Source organism: Bos taurus, chromosome 29 (assembly GCF_002263795.3).
Source record: "Bos taurus isolate L1 Dominette 01449 registration number 42190680 breed Hereford chromosome 29, ARS-UCD2.0, whole genome shotgun sequence".
NCBI lineage: Eukaryota > Metazoa > Chordata > Mammalia > Artiodactyla > Bovidae > Bos > Bos taurus.
The window spans coordinates 11,125,628-11,144,323 of record NC_037356.1 but is presented as its reverse complement, the minus strand read 5'-3'; the positions used below and the strand labels follow the sequence as shown (position 1 = coordinate 11,144,323).

The window sequence follows — 18,696 nt, the reverse complement described above, 5'->3', positions numbered from 1 at the left end:
TTGGAGAAGGAAATGGCAACCCACTCCAGTGTTCTTGCCTGGAGAATCCCAGGGATGGGGGAGCCGTGGGCTGCCGTCTATCGGGTCGCACAGAGTCGGACACGACTGAAGCAACTTAGCAGCAGCAGCAGCAGCAGCATATGACTAGTAAGTGATATAGCTGGTATTTGAACTCTGAAAGCTTCCAGAACCTGTTCTCTTAAGTACTCTTTATACTAGTAGGAATGGCTCCAACTGTATTACCAATTTTCTGAACCCTAAGTCTTGATTAATCTATTTGTTTTTCTCTGATTTACATTAATTCCTTCATCATATATGACATTATTTCCTACACTAACCTCTGTTTCACAGCCATTTTATTGAATTGGTCTGTCAGCCAATTCTTGAGTCAGCAGTACACCATTTGTTAATTGTTACAGCTTTGTAATGCTTATTAATGTATATGTGCAGTAGGACAAATAGCCCATTCACCATTCTACACTTTGACAGCTAACATTACTCTTCAGTTCAGTTCAGTTCAGTTTCTCAGTCATGTCCGACTCTTTGCGACCCCATGAATCGCAGCACGCCAGGCCTCCCTGTCCATCACCAATTCCTGGAGTTTACTCAAACTCGTGTCCATCGAGTCGGTGATGCCATCCAGCCATCTCATCCTCTGTCATCCCCTTTTCCTCCTGCCCCCAATCCTTCCCAGCATCAGAGTCTTTTCTAATGAATCAACTCTTTGCATGAGGTGGCCAAAGTATTGGAGTTTCAGCTTTAGCATCAGTCCTTCCAAAGAACACCCAGGACTGATTTCCTTCAGAATGAACTGGTTGGATCTCCTTGCAGTCCAAGGGACTCTCAAGAGTCTTCTCTAACACCACAGTTCAAAAGCATCATTACTCTTATCATCCATTTATTCCTCTAAAAAACCAGAATCTTTCTGTTAGGTTTAAATGCTTTATTAATTGGTCTATGATGAACTGTATTAAATATGAATAGAAATTAAGATTTTTCAATATCACATTTCATTGCAGGAATATGGGTTAACTTATCATTTATTCAAATACCCTTTGACATCAATCAGTAAAATTTTATAATTTTCTCCACCTACGTCTTGCATAGATGGAAACAGATTTATTCCTAGGTATGTTGTATTTTTTGCTGCTGTTGTAAATGGAATATTTAAACCCATATTTTCTCTTTATTGAGGTAATTAGGGAAGCAACTGATTATTTACTACTTCTCTTATATCAAGCACATCTCTTGAGTTTTGGGGAAAAAACAGAAATTAATCTTCTATCAGATATATCTCATTCTGTTTCATGTCATATTTCAGTGTTCAGAAATTTCAAATAATGTTAAAGCATAACAGTAATAATAATTACTTTCTTTTCCTCTAACTTTAATGGGGATTTTTTTAGTATTTCAACATTAAGTACAGGAAAGATTGTTAATCTGGGATAGTTATTATTTATAGTGTTAAACATATAGATTTTTATTTTTAGTTTTCTAAGAGATTCTATCAGGAATGAGTGTTAAATTATATTAAATGCCTTTAACAGGTATTAGAATGATACTTTCAAATTTCATTTTAGATGTTATGATTTATGGTAATAGATTTCTAATTAAATCATCTTTGGCTTCCAGGGATTCATTCCTACTTAATCTTCATAAATGATTCTTCACTGATGTTAAATTTTGTTGGGTGCATTTTATTTAGGATATATTCATTCTTATTAATGAGAATAGGTCATAGTATTATTTTTATGCTTGTCTGTTTTTACATCCAGATAATAAATGACCAATTATATTGGGTTTGCCAAAAGGTTTGTTCAAGTTTTGCTCTAAGACATTATAGAAAACCCAAACGAACATTTTGGCCATCCCAGTACTTGGAAGATTTGCTAGATAAAGAATTCCAAGGTTAAAAACTTAATATTTGTACTATACATAGTATAATATGAATATATAATATTCATATTTATAAAAATATATGATACTTATGTATCATATAGCTTTCAGATTGGCTCACTTGGGGATGACCTGTACTTTAGTTTTTCTATTAGGGAAAATATCATTACATTCACTTAATGAATATATCCATGAATTATACCCTTAATGTCATTTATATCAAACACAAATAAGTTATTTATGTTTATTATCAAATATATGAAATTTAACTTTTACAATAGTGCAATTATTTACTCATATGTTCAAGAAGTTTTATCGAGTATGTATCATGTGTCAGCTACTTCTCTAATGCTCATGGTACTGTGAGAAATAAGACATGTGAGGTTCTTGCCCTTGTAAAGTTATTCTTTGATATACATGAAGAATACAATGCTGATCAAAGAAAGCAAGTTGCCCAAATCCACATATGCTATAAATGGAGAAATTATTTTACTGTGCTGCCCTATAAAATTTTCAGTGGATAATTTTTCAGGAAATAGCTTCCATATATGTGTAGTATTTCATAATCAGTTTGATCTAAAGGCAGTGAAATTGATAGGATAACCCTTGGAAATTTCTTTAATTCTGCAAGGCTGAAAATCCTATTAGTTCACTAGAACTGCATTGTCAGAAATATGAAAAAATAGAAAAATTGTAACAATATTGACTTTTACTCCTCAAAGGCTAGGAGTTATAACTATTTCTCTTTCCATCCTTATATTTCGGACTATACACACACTCATTTTAGCATCCCGAAAGTATTTCAAGGTAGGAATTATTATTTCCACTTTAGGCTTGATAAAATGGAGACCCAGAATTTAAAATAAATTGGCCAATGTCATGTAGCAAGTAAAGGATCTAGATCTCAAATCTAGGACAGTCTCTCTTCTATGCCTTTACCAATGTATGTTTCATAACTATACTAACTGCAAGAGTATTTATGTGAAGACTAAGTGTTTCTAAAATTGTTTAATTTGAGTTATGCTTTTAGATATCTTTTTAAATGACCAGAAATGAGAAAAAAAGTTAATTGGCCTGCCAATCAATCATAAATAGGCAGAAGTCCAAAAATGATGAAGAAATTGATCAAGTATAATGGGCTTATATTGTCATGACTTCATAAAAGCCTTGATAAAAGAATAAGCCTTGGAAAAGAATTCAAAAGTAATTTAAGGAGTAAGAAACCTAAGGATAAAAGTTAACTGGCTTTATCACAATTCTATTGAATCAATCCATACTGAAATTTTCTTTTTGGAGTAGAGAAGGGTACCAGTTTATAACTTTTCAGAGGTACAAGCAAGCTTCCCTTGTGGCTCAGCTGGTAAAGAACCTGCCTGTAATGCAGGAGACTTGGTTCAATCCCTGGGTTGGGAATTGGGAAGATCCCCTAGAGAAGGGAAAGGCTACCCACTCCAGTATTCTGGCCTGGAGAATTCCATGGGGTCACAGAGTTGGACACGACTAAGCGACTTTCACATCACTTCACTTCACTTCTGATACATGAAACTGAGTTGTGAGAGAGAAACAACCACATTTTACTTATTGTTAGGTTCCTTGTACCTGGCACAGCACGTGCTACATAATAGTCATTCAGTTAACGCTTGTGTAAATGAATAAACGAGCCTCTAGAGGGAAATCAGTGCAAACAACTGAAAGACACCAGAAAGACAGTCAGTAGATTCACTTTTCTTGATCTGATTCTGCTACTAATTGTCATTACTGTTGAACAGAGTTTTAAGTTTCTTATGCCTCACTTTCTTCATCAGGGAAATAAAGAGGTGGAGCTAAATGATCGCACAGGTCTTTATTAACTCTAAAATTCTATGATCTCCAATTAATAATATCAGCATTTTTCTTTTCTTTTCTTTCTTTTTTTTTTTTTTAACAGATTTCTTACACATCAGAGAGGAGAAGCTCCCACTTATCAAAACTCCCCCCAGGCAGTCAGAGACTCTGACCACAAATTGAACCACTTAGAGCCTTTCTGGAAGCAATCACCACAGATCCTATATCCCCATTTTCCTTAGGTAGTCTTTTAATCACTATAAAATAATGATTCTAAAAACTTTTTTCCATGATTTATTAATAGTGCAAATAAACATATACAAGAGCTGAAATTAACTGACAGAGTGATGACTGTGCTTTTAAACATGCATATAAATCTAATTTTCTAGAAAGAAGAAACATATTACCCAGTATCTCTAATGTTCTACTTGTCTAGAAACTGAGGAATGACCCAATGTTAACTGGCTAATACAGCCATTCTTCTTGCACAGGCTATAAAGTCATGAGTAATCACTTTTACACACTTAGGGCAAAATATTTATTCCACTTAGAGGGATGCCAGTTTGGTTCCATAGAAATAAGAAAATAATTATGAATGTCTTAACTGTGTAATACTTTTTTAGTTTTTCTTTTCTTTAACACTAAAGTGGAAAGGACTACATCATCACCCACTAGAGATTAGAAATGCAAAAATTCAATGACGTTTCTCTGTGTTGACTTTAGCTGAGTAGGACTGTAGTGGCCTGCTTAACAACCAGCCCTGATTTTTGTAGAAACAGTCATAGAATCTACAAAGAGTTCAGCAGACCCATCCAGAAAAATCACACACCTGGTGTTATGGCTACAAGGAAAGAAGAGTGTACCAAATCCTAGAAATATAAGGGCTAACTCTGGGAACTGTCAGACACACAAATGGGTGCTAAGTCACTTCAGTCATGTCTAACTCTTTGCGATCCCCATGGCAAGCCTACTAGGCTTCTCTGTCCATGGGATTCTCCAGGCAATAATACTGGAGTGCATTGCCATGCTCTCCTCCAGGATACCTTCCCCACCCAGCGAAAGAACCTGCGACTCTCTGCATCTCTCAGGTCTTCTGTAACGGCCCGCAGGTTCTTGACCACTAGCACCATCTGGGAAGCCCAAGTATTTGTTACAGAGTTTCCTAATTTACTTACATTGGTTACAAAGTAACCTTCAGAAAGAGAGATGGAACATCAGAAGAAGAAAAGACCAAAGATCTCTGAGCCAGCTCACTTGCCTTAAAGACAAAAACCTAGGTCTCAGAGAGGTTCGTATCTTGTCCAAGGTCACACCCACGAGCCAAGCCAGGTCACAGACTTTGCTCTCTAGCTCCCAGTCTAACATTCTTTTCTCTGTTCCTTGGACAGAGTTGTACTTCTACAATATTCCTCACTGGATGTGTCCTCTGAGAATACAGTTGCTCAGAATAAGGATAGCTCAAGAACAGAACCACATTTTACTTATTGGTGGGTTCCTGGTACCTGACATAACGCATGCTACATAATAGCCATTCAGTTAAGGCTCGGATAAATGTAGGAATGAGCCTCTGTAGCCCTAGAGAAATCAGTGCAGATGACTGAAAGACACTGGAAAGACAGTCAGCAGATTCAGATGCTACGTCTGATTCTGCGACTGTCAAGGCATCAGGGTACAGTCCATTCTCCTCAGAAATTTCAGAGATGTTTGAAGAGGAGGAGGAAGGATATAAGAGTAAGTGGCGATAACTCAAGAGCTTGAGCTCAGTTTATTCTGAATGACATTAAAAATAGATATGGATTATCAGCACTATATCAGAAAATGTCTTCTCCCAAAATAGATAAGTGGATACATAAGATGTGGTATATAGATATAGATATATATTATGTATATGTATATATATACACACACAATGGAATACTCAGCCATTAAAAAATTGAAATTTTGCCATTTGTAGAAGGATGGGAGAAATAGGTGAATGGGATTAAGAGGTACAATTCTCCAGTTATAAAATAAATAAGCCACGGGAATGTAATATATACCATAAGCAATACGGTCGATACTATTTTAATAAATTTGTATGAGGACAGATGGTTACTAGAGTTACCACATGATCATTTCATAATGTGTGTAAATGTCAAATCACTATGAAATATACCTGAAACCAACATAATATTGTACACCAGTAAAAAATTTGGTAAAATTTTTTTGAATATATATTTCAATAAAAACCTCAAGATGATGGTATAGCAAAGGGACTTGGTGTCACAAGAAGAACTAAAAATAAACACACCTCATTTACGGAATCTACTGGATTTATGATCACTGCCCAAATTCAGAGAACATCCCAGGTGGAATGTTCTTGGCTGTTGGAAGGCCCCTATGTGTAGACTATAACAGTGAAGTCAATCCAAATAGGACATCATCACACATCTGATCCATTCTCATTACCATGGACCCACAGCAGGATATGCTGCCTGCTTTGGTAACTCAGAGTTCTTTTGTACAACGAACTGTGATTACTTCATAAAGGTCAATTCTCCCAAATCCCTGGAAACCATGGCACACCAACCCACCAAGATCACAGAAGCAATTAAAAGTGTTTAACTGGGAAGGTTGCCAGGACCAGATGGCTTCTGCCAGTGGGTTTTTGTTTTTGTTTTAAACTGCACAACACTAGGGAAACAGCATTTTTTTTGCCTCATATGTATTTTCTAGTGGTTTTTTCATATTTATAAAATAATGCACTCATCATAGGCATTCTCATTACATGGACATTAGAATGTGGGTCATAAGAGACAATGATAGATTCTTCCCCCTGCCCCCATCAGGTCCACTGTGTTTCAAATCAGCTCAAAGTTTGCCGTATATAGTCTACTATTATGAATGCCTACAAAATCCTACTTCTGTGAAGTAAAAGGTTCTTCAAGAGCTTTTTGGAATTAGACTATAGGATAATCTATATACTAAGAAAGGGGTCAGACAACCTTTAACAAAACGGTCACTTTGTGCTACAAAAATGCTCTGCACCCCTAATTTTGTAGTTTACAATTGCCAAACACTACCACTTACTATCTATAAGATCATTATTAATATATCATATTTATTTAACTGAGATAAGGATTCAGCTTAGAAGCTTATTTAAATCATACAAACATAGGGTGGCCATGGATCAAATCCTGGATCTGATGTTTCCTTTTTTTTTTTTCTTTTTTCAGCAAATTGACCTTGGGAAAACCATTATCTTCTGACCTTTGGAGATTATCATTATCTATAATTAAAACAGTATGATATTTGCACATTTAAAGTACAAAAAAAAAAAAAAAAACGTTGAGAAAAAGACCCAAATATATATATATATATATATACACACACACATATATATATATACACACACATATATATATATACATATATATATAATTTGGTGTGTGATAAAGTGGCATCTCAAATCAGTGAGAAAAAAATAAATTTATAATAAATAATACTGAGACAACTGGGTAGTCACTTGGAAAAAGATAAAATTAGATCAGTACCTCACATCGTACACTAGAATAAACTCCAAATGGATCAGAGAGCTGGATGTAAAAAAGAAAAAAAAAGAAAACATGATTAATTCCTTAAAACATAAGATAGGAGAAAGCTTTTGTAAACATGAGTCAAAAATCCATGAGCAATAACATATATATATACATATATATGTGCATGCATGCTAGGTCACTTCAGTCATGTCAAACTCTTTGCAACTCCAAGACTGCCAGGCTCCTCTGTCCATGGAATTCTCCAGGCAAGAATACTGGAGTGGGTTGCCATGCCCTTCTCCAGGTGATCTTTCCAACCCAGGGGTCGAACCAGCATCTCTTATGTCCCCTGTATTGGCAGGCAGGTTCTTTACCACTAGAGTGACCTGGGGAAGCCCACATATATGAGTATATATATGAGCAATAAAACCACATATATGTATATATTTATGTTTTTCAAAATATGAATAACAAACTATAAAAATATACTTGCAACTTAGATAATAGGCACAAAGATGTAATACTTTAACACAGAGAAAGCCTCTAGAAATCTGGAAGGAAAATACCAAAGGCTCAAGAGAACAGTGGGCAGCCTGAACCCAAAAAGAAAAATAAATGTTTTCAAACATACAAAAAGATCCATAATATCACTTACAAGAGAAGTAAAATTCTACTAAGATACTCTTTCCTACTATTTGATTGACAAAAATGTGAAAGCTTTTTAACAATGTAGTTGCCAAGAAGAAACAAGGATTCTCCTACATTGCTAGTGAGCATGCAAAGCATTAAACTTGTATGATAGTGCATTTGACAATACCTAACAAAATTACACATGTGTTTTCCTTCTAATCCAGAAATCTCATTTCTAGGAACCTACTCTATGATCATACCTCTATAAATTCCAAAGAGCATATCTACAAGGCTACTTGTGACAACACTGTCTATAATAGCAAAAGACTAAAGAATTTCAAATAATCAACAGAGAATTTATTGAATAAGCCATGGTCATCTACCCAAAAAGGTGCTATGTGGTTATAAAAAAAAAGATGAAGAAGATCTCTACAGAGAGTTACAGAATGATTTAAATATATTTAATAAGTAAATGGCAACCCACTCTAGTATTCTTGCCTGGAGAATCCCATGAACGGAGGAGCCTGGGGGGCTACAGTCCATGGGGTCACAAAGTGTCAGACACGACTGAGCGACTTCACTCACTCAATAAGTGAAATAGCAAGCAAGATGTTTATCTTTCTTATTAGGAAGGAAGAAATTAATAAGCACACACATACACATGCATCTTACTACTTCTGTGGTAAGAAATGCCAAATGGTAAACAAACAATAATAATAATTGGTAACAGTGTAAGCCCATCAGTGAAAATCGTTTTGTCTAGGATAGACTATTTTAGTTTTAAACTGGCTTTATTATACATATACATATGTTGTTTTTAACGTACAAAGATTTAGATATTCTTAAAAGCTTTTAAAGAATCACTTTAGTGTGTGACTATTTTACTTGCTCTCTGATAAAATAAAATTAACTTTCAATCAATACCTTAGTATTTCAAAAGTTATGAATTGCAATTATTTTAAGTGATTCATTTCCTTCTCAAAAGTGTCCCGCTTGGACAATGAATTATATATGACTACGCCTACAGGGGACTGGGAGAAACGGATAAAAAAAATGAAAGCAATACCTCTCTGCTGTATCTTTTACCACAGCTATTACTTTTAAATCCTGTGTATATACAAATAAACTTTAAGAGAAACAAAACAATAAATTCTAACAATGCAAACTAAAACAGCCTAGTCTGTCTATCAGATTACTAGTTTAATCTCAAAGAAAAAAATAGTTATTTCAAGTGACTTTTAAATACAGTTCATTTTATTTTGAGTGCCTTCTATGGAAAAAAGTGAACGGCAAAAAGCCCTGCATTTTATTCAGTAGTTTGTTTACTTGTATTGTTAGGGCTGTAATTTTGATGCTGTTTGGTCTATCAGGGAGAATAAAACAAACAAACAAAAGTATCATTAAAAAAATGAGCATCTTAGTGTAAGAGAAAGGAATTACAAAGTCAAGGAGTTTTAACAAAATGGTATGTAATGTTAGATTTGAACTGGAAATACTGCTAGCTACTTATAACATTTATATATATATGCTGCTGCTGCTAAGTCGCTTCAGTCATGTCCGACTCTGTGCGACCCCATAGAAGGTAGCCCACCAGGCTCCTCTGTCCCTGGGATTCTCCAGGTAAGAATAGGATTCTCCAGGCAAGAATGCTGGAGTGGGTTGCCATTTCCTTCTCTCATATATATATATATATATATATATATATTTTTTTTTTTTTTTCCACTGTTTACTAAAAGGACCTAAGAAACAGTAACACACTCGTGGTCAGGAGCATAACTAACACCAAGATCTTGGTTTCTAACTATCATTTTCTACTAAATGGAATCAGAATACTTTGGAGAGATGACTAATTTTATATTGGGGTGGGAAAAGTTCCAGAACATGAAAGCCATTTTGAAGGGGTCCTTCTTGACCAAATTTGGACATCAAAGAGAATACTGCTAGTTTTTGTTTTTTTTTTTAATTGAAAGAGAACATTTGCCATCCTTAAAGCTGATTTTTTATATTAACTTCCTATTCTTAGGGAAATGTATTAAGTCATCCTGCATTCACATAACTAACATCTTAAGACAATGAAGAAAAACATCTTATAGAAAAATGCCCTGTAGAAGAAATAACAGAATTAGAGCAAGTGAGCTGCAGGGACCAATGTGGCAAAATGCCAACAAATGGTGAGCAAGGTAAAGGTGTATAATGGAGTGTGTTTACTGCTCTTTCAACTTTTCTCTAGGCTTTTAATTATTCAAGATAAAAATGGGGGGAGAGTTCAGTGTCATGGGGAATCTTTGAGAGGTTTAGATTACAACATAGTAAAGATATAAGATTCAAATATAATTCATGAACCACGATTGGATCCTGGTTTGGTAAAAAAACAAAATACTATAAACAGTTGAGGAGGACAGTTGAGGAACTTGCATATGAACTGGGTATTAATAATACTGGAAAGTAATCATTAATTGTTTATTGCCTGGTAATGCTGTCATGGTTATGTAGGAGATAAATATTGAAGCCTTTCTGTATGCAAGTTACCTTCAAATGGTTCTGTGAAAATAATTACAGCTGTTTACATAGATCAGGGAAGATAAATTAATAGATTGATAATTTCATAAGTAGATAATACACATTTGGTATATTGCTAACAATTGTTGAATACCAAAACTATCAATGTTCATTATATTATTCTTTCAATATTGTAGCAATTTTTAAAATTTGTCTGATAAAATGTTGAAAAAAATTAAAATCAAAGACAATATTGGGGGGCTTAACAGCATTACATATGAATAAAGTATATAATTTGTATACATAGTTGCGCCATCTTAAGATTCAGTTCAGTTGCTCAGTTGTGTCCAACTCTTTGAGACCCCATGGACTACAGCATGCCAGGCCTCCCTGTCCATCATCAACTCCCAGAGTTTACTCAAACTCATGTCTATTGCATTGGTGAGGCCATCCGACCATCTCATCCTCTGTTTTCCCCTTCTCCTCCTGCCTTCAATCTTTCCCAACATCAGAGTTTTTCCAATGAGTCAGTTCTTCACATCAGGTGGCCAACATACTGGAGTTTCAGCTTCAGCATCAGTCCTTCCAATGAATATTCAGGACTGATTTCCTTTAGGACTGACAGGTTGGATCTCCTTGCAGTCCATGGGACTCTCAAGAGTCTTCTCCAACACCATAGTTCAAAAGCATCAATTCTTCAGCGCTCAGCTTTCTTTATAGTCCAACTCTTACATCCATACATGACTACTGGAAAAACCATAGCTCTGACTAGACAGACCTTTGTTGGTATTTCCTTTGCTGGTATCTTAAGATTCAACTTCTAAATAAATGCTGTTTTACCCTCTTCCTCTACTATCCTACATTTTATAACACAGAATGTCATTAATATGGGGAGGAAATTGGGGATGCCTTACTGGGTTGAGTGAACAACTTTGGGTTAGGGAACATGAGATTAAGAAGGCTGAATTACTATAAAATGGTCCCTTGACTTCCCTGTATTTTAATTGGATCTTGTTGGCTAGTTTCATATTTCCCAAAGGAAGAGAGAAATGTTGATTTTCCCACTTTCTGTTTTAACTCTTCCATTTAAACTCAGCCAAGTGAAGAATACAAGTAATCCTCCTTGTACACATCCCCTCCACACACCAAACTTCCCACGCACATACCCATGATGCACTAACCTAACACACCAATTAAAGACTCCAATTACTATACTCATAACTCTTACTTCCACTGCATGCAGCCAGAACTGCTGTTAGTATCTAAGATGAATACCTTGTCAACACTCTCAATTTCGCCCCATCATTGAGTCCTTGTCCTGGGATTAGATGAAGACATGTTCCAACAATTTAGCTCTTTTTTAAAGTACTGTGTTTCCCACATTTACTTATGTTAAAAACAATTTTACTAACTAAAATATTTAGAATATAAATGTAACTTAAAGTTTCCTATATTCAATCAACTCCTAGATTTTCCTTTGCTACTTCATTTTGCTTTAAAATTTTAATCCTTGCCATTTTCTGTTCCAGAACTATTATGTTTTGCTCTAGAGTAAACAGAAAGAGAGAGAGGCTAATTCATAGATTAATTCATAGATATAAGGGTTATTAAGACATTTGAATCAAGTTGTAAATTCCTAGTTCATCTTCAAGTGCCAGCTGATATGATATTTCCCTTCTAAGTCTTCTCAAACACATAGGCAAATACCAAACTAATCTATACCCCAGTAAATTAGCACATCACAAGGACAAGAAAGAAAGCTGAGTGCCTAAGAATTGATACTTTTGAACTGTGGTGTTGGAGAAGACTCTTGAGAGTCTCTTGGACTGCAAGGAGATCCAACCAGTCCATCCTAAAGGAAATCAGTCCTGCATGTTCATTGGCAGGATTGATGTTGAAGCTGAAACTCCAATACTTTGGCTACCTGATGAGAAGACCTGACTCATTGGAAAAGATCCTGATGCTGGGAAAGATTGAAGGCGGGAGGAGAAGGGGACGACAGAGAATGAGACAGTTGGATGGCATCACCGACTCAGTGGACATGAGTTTGAGTAAACTCCAGGAGTTGGTGATGGACAGGGAGGCCTGGTGTGCTGCAGTTCATGGGGTTGCAAAGAATCAGACACGACTGAGTGACTGAACTGAACTGAGGACAAGGAAGGGCTCATTAAATATTTCTTGAGTGAATAATGTATCCACCCCTATGATCTTTACCATTCTACTTACTATGCTATAGCATAAATATTTCTACATACCAGTTTCCCTTCAGTGGAGCTAACATTGAATATTTTCTTCTGGGTAGAGTGAAATGATGAAGAATAGTCTTGGGAAAATAAATCTGGCAAGAGTTTTCAGGTGGAAGGGTAAATCTGAGGAATAACACATTGAAGGAGTAAGGAAGACTAGCTATAAATCATTTGTATATAAAGCCACAGAAGTTCCTTTAGACCAGATGATTGAGCCTAAGATTAGAGACAATCCATCCTTAAAACAATCCTTAAGACAATCCTATCCTTAAAACATTGGACTGATGGCACAGCAAAGCCTAGTGTCTTAAATGGATAGCTTTGGAATTAAAGTTAAAATTCAGAAACTCATTTAAAGCTTTAAAGCCTCGGCAAAAAAAAAAAAAAAGGAAGATACTGTATGGGAGTTATTTCAGTGGGTGGCAATACATCTTTGTAGTGGAGATTTACATTGCATGGTTGTGGCAACTGCTTTATTTTTATTCTGTATACTGTAGTGAATCAACATTGCCATCATTAAATATTTATCCAGCACTTCTGCTAAGTTGCTGCAGCAAACTGATTTTTTAATGCTTCTCCCTATCTAATCATAGACAAAATAGATAATATGAATATAAAAGGGCATGAATACTCAACAAATAATATTTATATTGAAATATGTACAGCTTCATTGAAACAGTCACCAGGGTGAGCTGCAAGAAAAGATGAAGTATACAGAAAATATGGTTTAATGAAAATAAATGCAAAGAAATATATAAATCAAAATTGATTGCAAGTGTGTGTGTGTGTGTGTGTGTGTGTGTGTGTATGTGTGTGTGTGTGTATGTGTGTGCGTGCGCTCAGTCACTTCAGTCATGTCCAAATCTTTGCAACCCCATGGATTGTAGCCCACCAGGCTCCTCCATCCATGGGATTCTCCAGGCAAGAATACTGGAGTGCATTTCCATGTCCTCTTCCAGGGGATCTTCCCAACCGAGATCAAACCTGTGTCTCTTGAATCTCCTGCATTGCAGCTGGATTCTGAGCCAACCAAAAAGCCCCTTGGAAAACATAGTTGAGCCCAAGTACATAAATCTAAGAGTGAAATGGAAATATTGGAAAGTGGGGTGCCTGGGGATTAGTGGGGGAAAATCAAGGAGGGTTTCAAGGAAGAGGCGAGGGTAAAACAGACATTCATTTAAGGAGATTCACTTACCCTCTTATTCAACAAAATGTTTACAGGACTCTTTTCTGTCAGCCATGTTAGGTGCAAAAGATCTAGAAATAAATAAGCCATTGTTCCTATGGTCTAGGAATTCACAGTCTAATAGAGAAGAAAGACATAAAAATAACTGCCATACAATGAAGTAAATGCTTGGGAGGAATATGGAGTTAGGAAAGACTCAAGATACTGAGATTTGTGGCTAAGTAAGAGAAAGTTTGCTGGGTACAGAAAGCAAAGAACAGCGTTCTAGCAAAAGGGGCTGTGGTTCAATGCTTACACATTAGGGATTTATTTGTATAAATGGTAAGGACAATGCTCCCTGGCAGAAGCAAATACACGCACAAGTCAACACCTGCAGACAAAGTAGTAAAGAGAGTTCAGGAGAGTTTGAGTGTGTGCAGAGGGATGATGGAAAAGGCATATGAGCAATTTGGCAGAAGGGGACTTTTTATGGTATACTGATAATTCTGGGGGCTTCCCAGGTGGCACAGTGATAAAGAATCCACTTGACAATGCAGGAGACATAGAAGATGCAAATTTGATCTCTGGATTGGGAAGATCTACTAGTGTAGGAAATGTCAACCCACTCCAATATTCTTGCCTGGAAAATTCCATGGACAGTGGAGCCTGGTGGGCTACAGTCCATGGGGTAGCAAAGAGTTGGATAGAACTGAGCATGCAACACAACAATGATGATTCTGGACTTTATTCTCTAGGTAATGGTTAAGTGACGATTTTAAGAAGGGACAATCAGATAAACGATTCAGAAGGCATTAATACATGCAGTGTTAGGACAAAGAAGGGACATTCTTAGCACCTTCCATTTTTGTGCTTCTGGGTATGTTTAAGTGCCAGATACTCAGCTCAATAGCACTCAGAAAAATAGGTGTTGACAAGATATTTGGGGGACATTCAATCAAGGTCAGGTTGTTACAACAGGACTGTACCAGCAACTGAAAAAAATAAAAATGTATTTTTCTCAATACCTGCTAATTTCAGATATCATATTGGATTATGTATCAAATTAAACTCTTTATCATTAAGGAAATTAAGTCAAGTATCACAGAACCTTATTCCTGCCACTCAAGACTTTGCGACATGTAAAGTGCCTTGAGCAAGCCAGGGGATGATGTCCCAGACCTAGAGTGACAGTACTGCCAAGGCTAGAAGGATCTAAGATTTATGCAGGCTAATCTCTTTAGTTCACAAATAGGTAGACAGATATGCAGAACTACCATACGACTATCTGAAGTTCATACAACTAGCATTATAGAATTAGAGCTTTATCTTCTGACTCCCAGTGCCAGCCCCCAGCTTTTTCTGCAACGTTGGACTGCCTCTCTTTAATGCAAGGGGCCATTCTTTAAGGACATGGCTCTGGTTAATTTCTGTCTATTAGGGTCACTCTTCAATGCCCTCTTTTTGAGGCCACTAAAGCCTGACTCACAAATAGCCTGAGTCCAACATCTTTCTATATGAAGATATAGAAAGGTAATTTCATGAAATGAACATGAAACTTCCTGAAGGAAACTTGTCCCTTCTTTTACAAGACATTGCACCTGGGGAAGGCAGATCACCCTAAAGGAGACAAAGGATGCTCTGAATAGCCTACCTGATGTCATTCACAGAAATTACACAATAAATAGCCAAGATAAAGAGAAGTGACATATTACTCTTACCAGGTAATGTCAAATAAGCAGAGAAAAGTAAAGATCAGCTCTGTTGGAAGTAGTCTAAAGCCATTTTCTCCAGGGGTAATTGAAAGAGAGAGAGAGAAAAAAAAAAAAACTAGCATATCCAGTGAGGCATGCTTTTGAAGATACTTTGCAAAACAAACTCTCTGAAAAGCAAGTTGTTTTCCTGCCTCTTTTTCATTTTGAAGAAATGGTGCTAAACACCTTAAGACTGGGTAAAAGAAGGAATCTGTTGATAATTGGAAACACAGACTTGCATGGTTTCCCAACTTGATTGCTTGTCTCACCATTCTCAATATTTATACCCTAAAAGCAATTATTAATATTTTTCCAAAGTTTGCTTAAAATGGTGATATTCCCAACTGATTCACCACTGGTGAGCTGTAGACTTTCAGATGTACTTTTGAGAGAGCTGGTAGTAGTTCATCCTCATATTTATGACATCCTGTGACAAAGGGCAATGGGCCGGTTTCTGTGCAATTAGTAGCATCCGACTGAGCTAAGACTCAACACCTCTTCCGCTATTCTTCAGTGCTCCTCCCAATACCTTCTTTCTTAAAAACCTATTTCTAATCCTCTACATCAAGTGGGGTCTCTTCTTGCTAACTCCCCATGAACTTTGTCTATAACCCTATTGTCTTATAGCCCTTTCTTTACCTTAGGGAGTGCTTGTGTGGGAGAGCAAGGTATCAACATGTATGTGTTCCTTCATATTGCAGTCAATAGGTGTTCACCAGAGGTAATTCTTACAGCCTTTTAAAGGGATGCTACCTAATTTAATCCTCACAACAACGCTTGGATAATGATACTATAAACAATTGTAGATACTATTTATTTTACTCACACTTGGTATCAAGAGAATTTGACATAAATTTCTTTTATCCTGTGAGGTGGAATTCTCATTCTATAGATGAAACAACAGGCTCAGAGTAATCAAGTCACTTATTAAAGTTCACCTGTCCAACTGGTAGCAGATTCTAAGTACAAACCTTGGCCTTCTACTAGTTACTGCTACTACTACTACTATTACTACTATTAGTAGCAGAAGTATTTTTCTTTGTTATGTCAAATTGTCTGAGTTCAATTTCTATATCACAATCTTTCTGAAGGATGCTAAGTCACTTCAGTCGTGTCCGACTCTGTGCGACCCCATAGACGGCAGCCACCAGGCTCCCCCATCCCTGGGATTCTCCAGGCAAGAACACTGGAGTGGGTTGCCATTTCCTTCTCCAATGCATGAAAGTGAAAAGTCAAAGTGAAGTCACTCAGTCATGTACGACTCTTCTTGACCCCATGGACTGCAGCCTACCAGGCTCCTCCATCCATGGGATTTTCCAGGCAAAAGTACTGGAGTAGGGTGCCATTGCCTTCTCCGTTCTGAAGGATAGGACCATGTCTTATTTATATCTGTTGAACTCAAATGAATATCACTGATTCAAAAGGAGGTTACACCAGCTTTTTCCCTACTGAGTAAGCCTTTTTTCCCTAATCTTTCTCCCTCCTTTGTGCTAAGATACAAAACCAAAATAAAGTTAAATTCAATTTAATAGAAGTAAAGTTAAAAACAATCTAACAGCCAAGACTTTGGTTATGGTTTAACCTTCATTTCTGATGGCAAATTAAAAAATTGACATTTGGTGTAACCGTAAGATCTGGTTGATTTGACCAAAAAATAGAAGTACGAGCCGATAGGGCATGATGAGCTATAACAAGATGTAACGGACAGGTTTTTTTTTTTTTTTTTTTTCTCTCTTTCTCTTTCTTGGCTGGCATAGCCTGGCTTCTCTCCAATACAAGACTTGTGACATCATCTCCTGTCTCCTCTCCTCCCAAACCATCTTGTGGAAATGTATCTCATTAAAAAAAAATGATTACAGTATTTTTTTTCTTTTCACATTAAACTGAAATGTAATGTTCTGAAATATTTCTACTTATCTTCCGTAAGATTGAAATCAATGAGAGTTTCTGAAGAAATAATCATTTTTCTCAGTCAAATGGAGATGATCTGGCGGCGGGGAGGGAAAAGGCACACCCACTATGAAACTGCTTGTAGCCCTGGAAGCCCTTCTATTTTGCCATGGGAACTGCTCACAGGATGTAGTATCTAAGGGAACTTATGAGGTCTTATGGCTGCTTTCTGGTAGTTGCTTGAATTTCACTCTTTGTTAATGAGTGTGCCGGACTGGCTCCTACAGGTAGTAAAAGATAATTGTTTTGTGACCTGGATGTCAAAACATTGGGAGCTTAAAATCAGGCATGGTGGGAGTATTAACACCATGGATATCAGCAAATGCTACAAATCAGAGCCTTTTTAAAAAGAGCCTGTTTATAGCACATCATTGCATTTAACTCTGGTTTTAAGGACCCCTAGGGCTTCTCTCGGAGAAGGCAATGGCACCTCACTCCAGTACTGTTGCCTGGAAAATCCATGGACGGAGGAGCCTGGTAGGCTGCAGTCCATGGGGTCGCTAAGAGTCGGACACGACTGAGCGACTTCACTTTCACTTTCCACTTTCATGCATTGGAGAAGGAAATGGCAACCCACTCCAGTGTTCTTGCCTGGAGAATCCCATGGATGGAGAAGCCTGGTAGGCTGCAGTCCATGGGGTCACACAGAGTCGGACATGACTGAAGCGACTTAGCAGCAGCATAAGGACCCCTAAGGCTTCTCTGGTGGCTTAGATGGTAAGGAATCTGCCGGCAATGCAGGACACCTGGGTTCAGTCCCTGGGTTGGGAAGATTCCCCTGGAGAAGGGAATGGGAACCTGCTCCAGTGTCGTTGCCTGGAGAATTCCATGGACAGAGGAGCCTGGAGGGGTACAGTCCACGGGGTCTCAAAGAGTCAGACACAGCTGAGTGACTAACACACACACACATAAGGACCTCTGCCACAAACAACTAGCCTGAAATTATCTTGAAATTGGAAGGCACTGGGCCACTGGACATGACTCTGCAGACGCCTCTGCACCCCAACGAAACTCCCTGCACAGGCGCTGAAACTCAGCCCACCCTCGGGTCCCCAAGCTGTGTGCCTTGGCGTGGGGACGTGATCTTTCCAAGGAGGATGTATTTTTCCACTTTGCAGAGAGCTGCCTTATGAACTAGCACTGTCTCTGTTTAAATCAGATTGCATATGTTCCTACGCCGACGCTCCACAAGTCACCTCCAGTGTCACAATTGCAGA

The 18,696-nt window shown here is 37.2% G+C and overlaps 1 protein-coding gene across 7 annotated transcripts in view; it reads right to left on the bottom strand.

The window, feature by feature from the left end:
* Positions 1–18,696, bottom strand: part of DLG2 (discs large MAGUK scaffold protein 2) — a 2,323,126-nt gene that overhangs the window by 1,111,488 nt on the left and 1,192,942 nt on the right. For 4 of the 7 annotated variants that reach the window (XM_059883216.1, XM_059883211.1, XM_059883212.1 and 1 more), the window contains exon 6: positions 7,254–7,295. The exons of the other annotated variants lie outside the window; for them this stretch is intronic. In XM_059883216.1, coding sequence (XP_059739199.1) covers positions 7,254–7,295 — 42 coding nt within the window. The remainder of the gene's footprint in view (positions 1–7,253; positions 7,296–18,696) is intronic. 7 annotated transcript variants of the gene reach the window in all.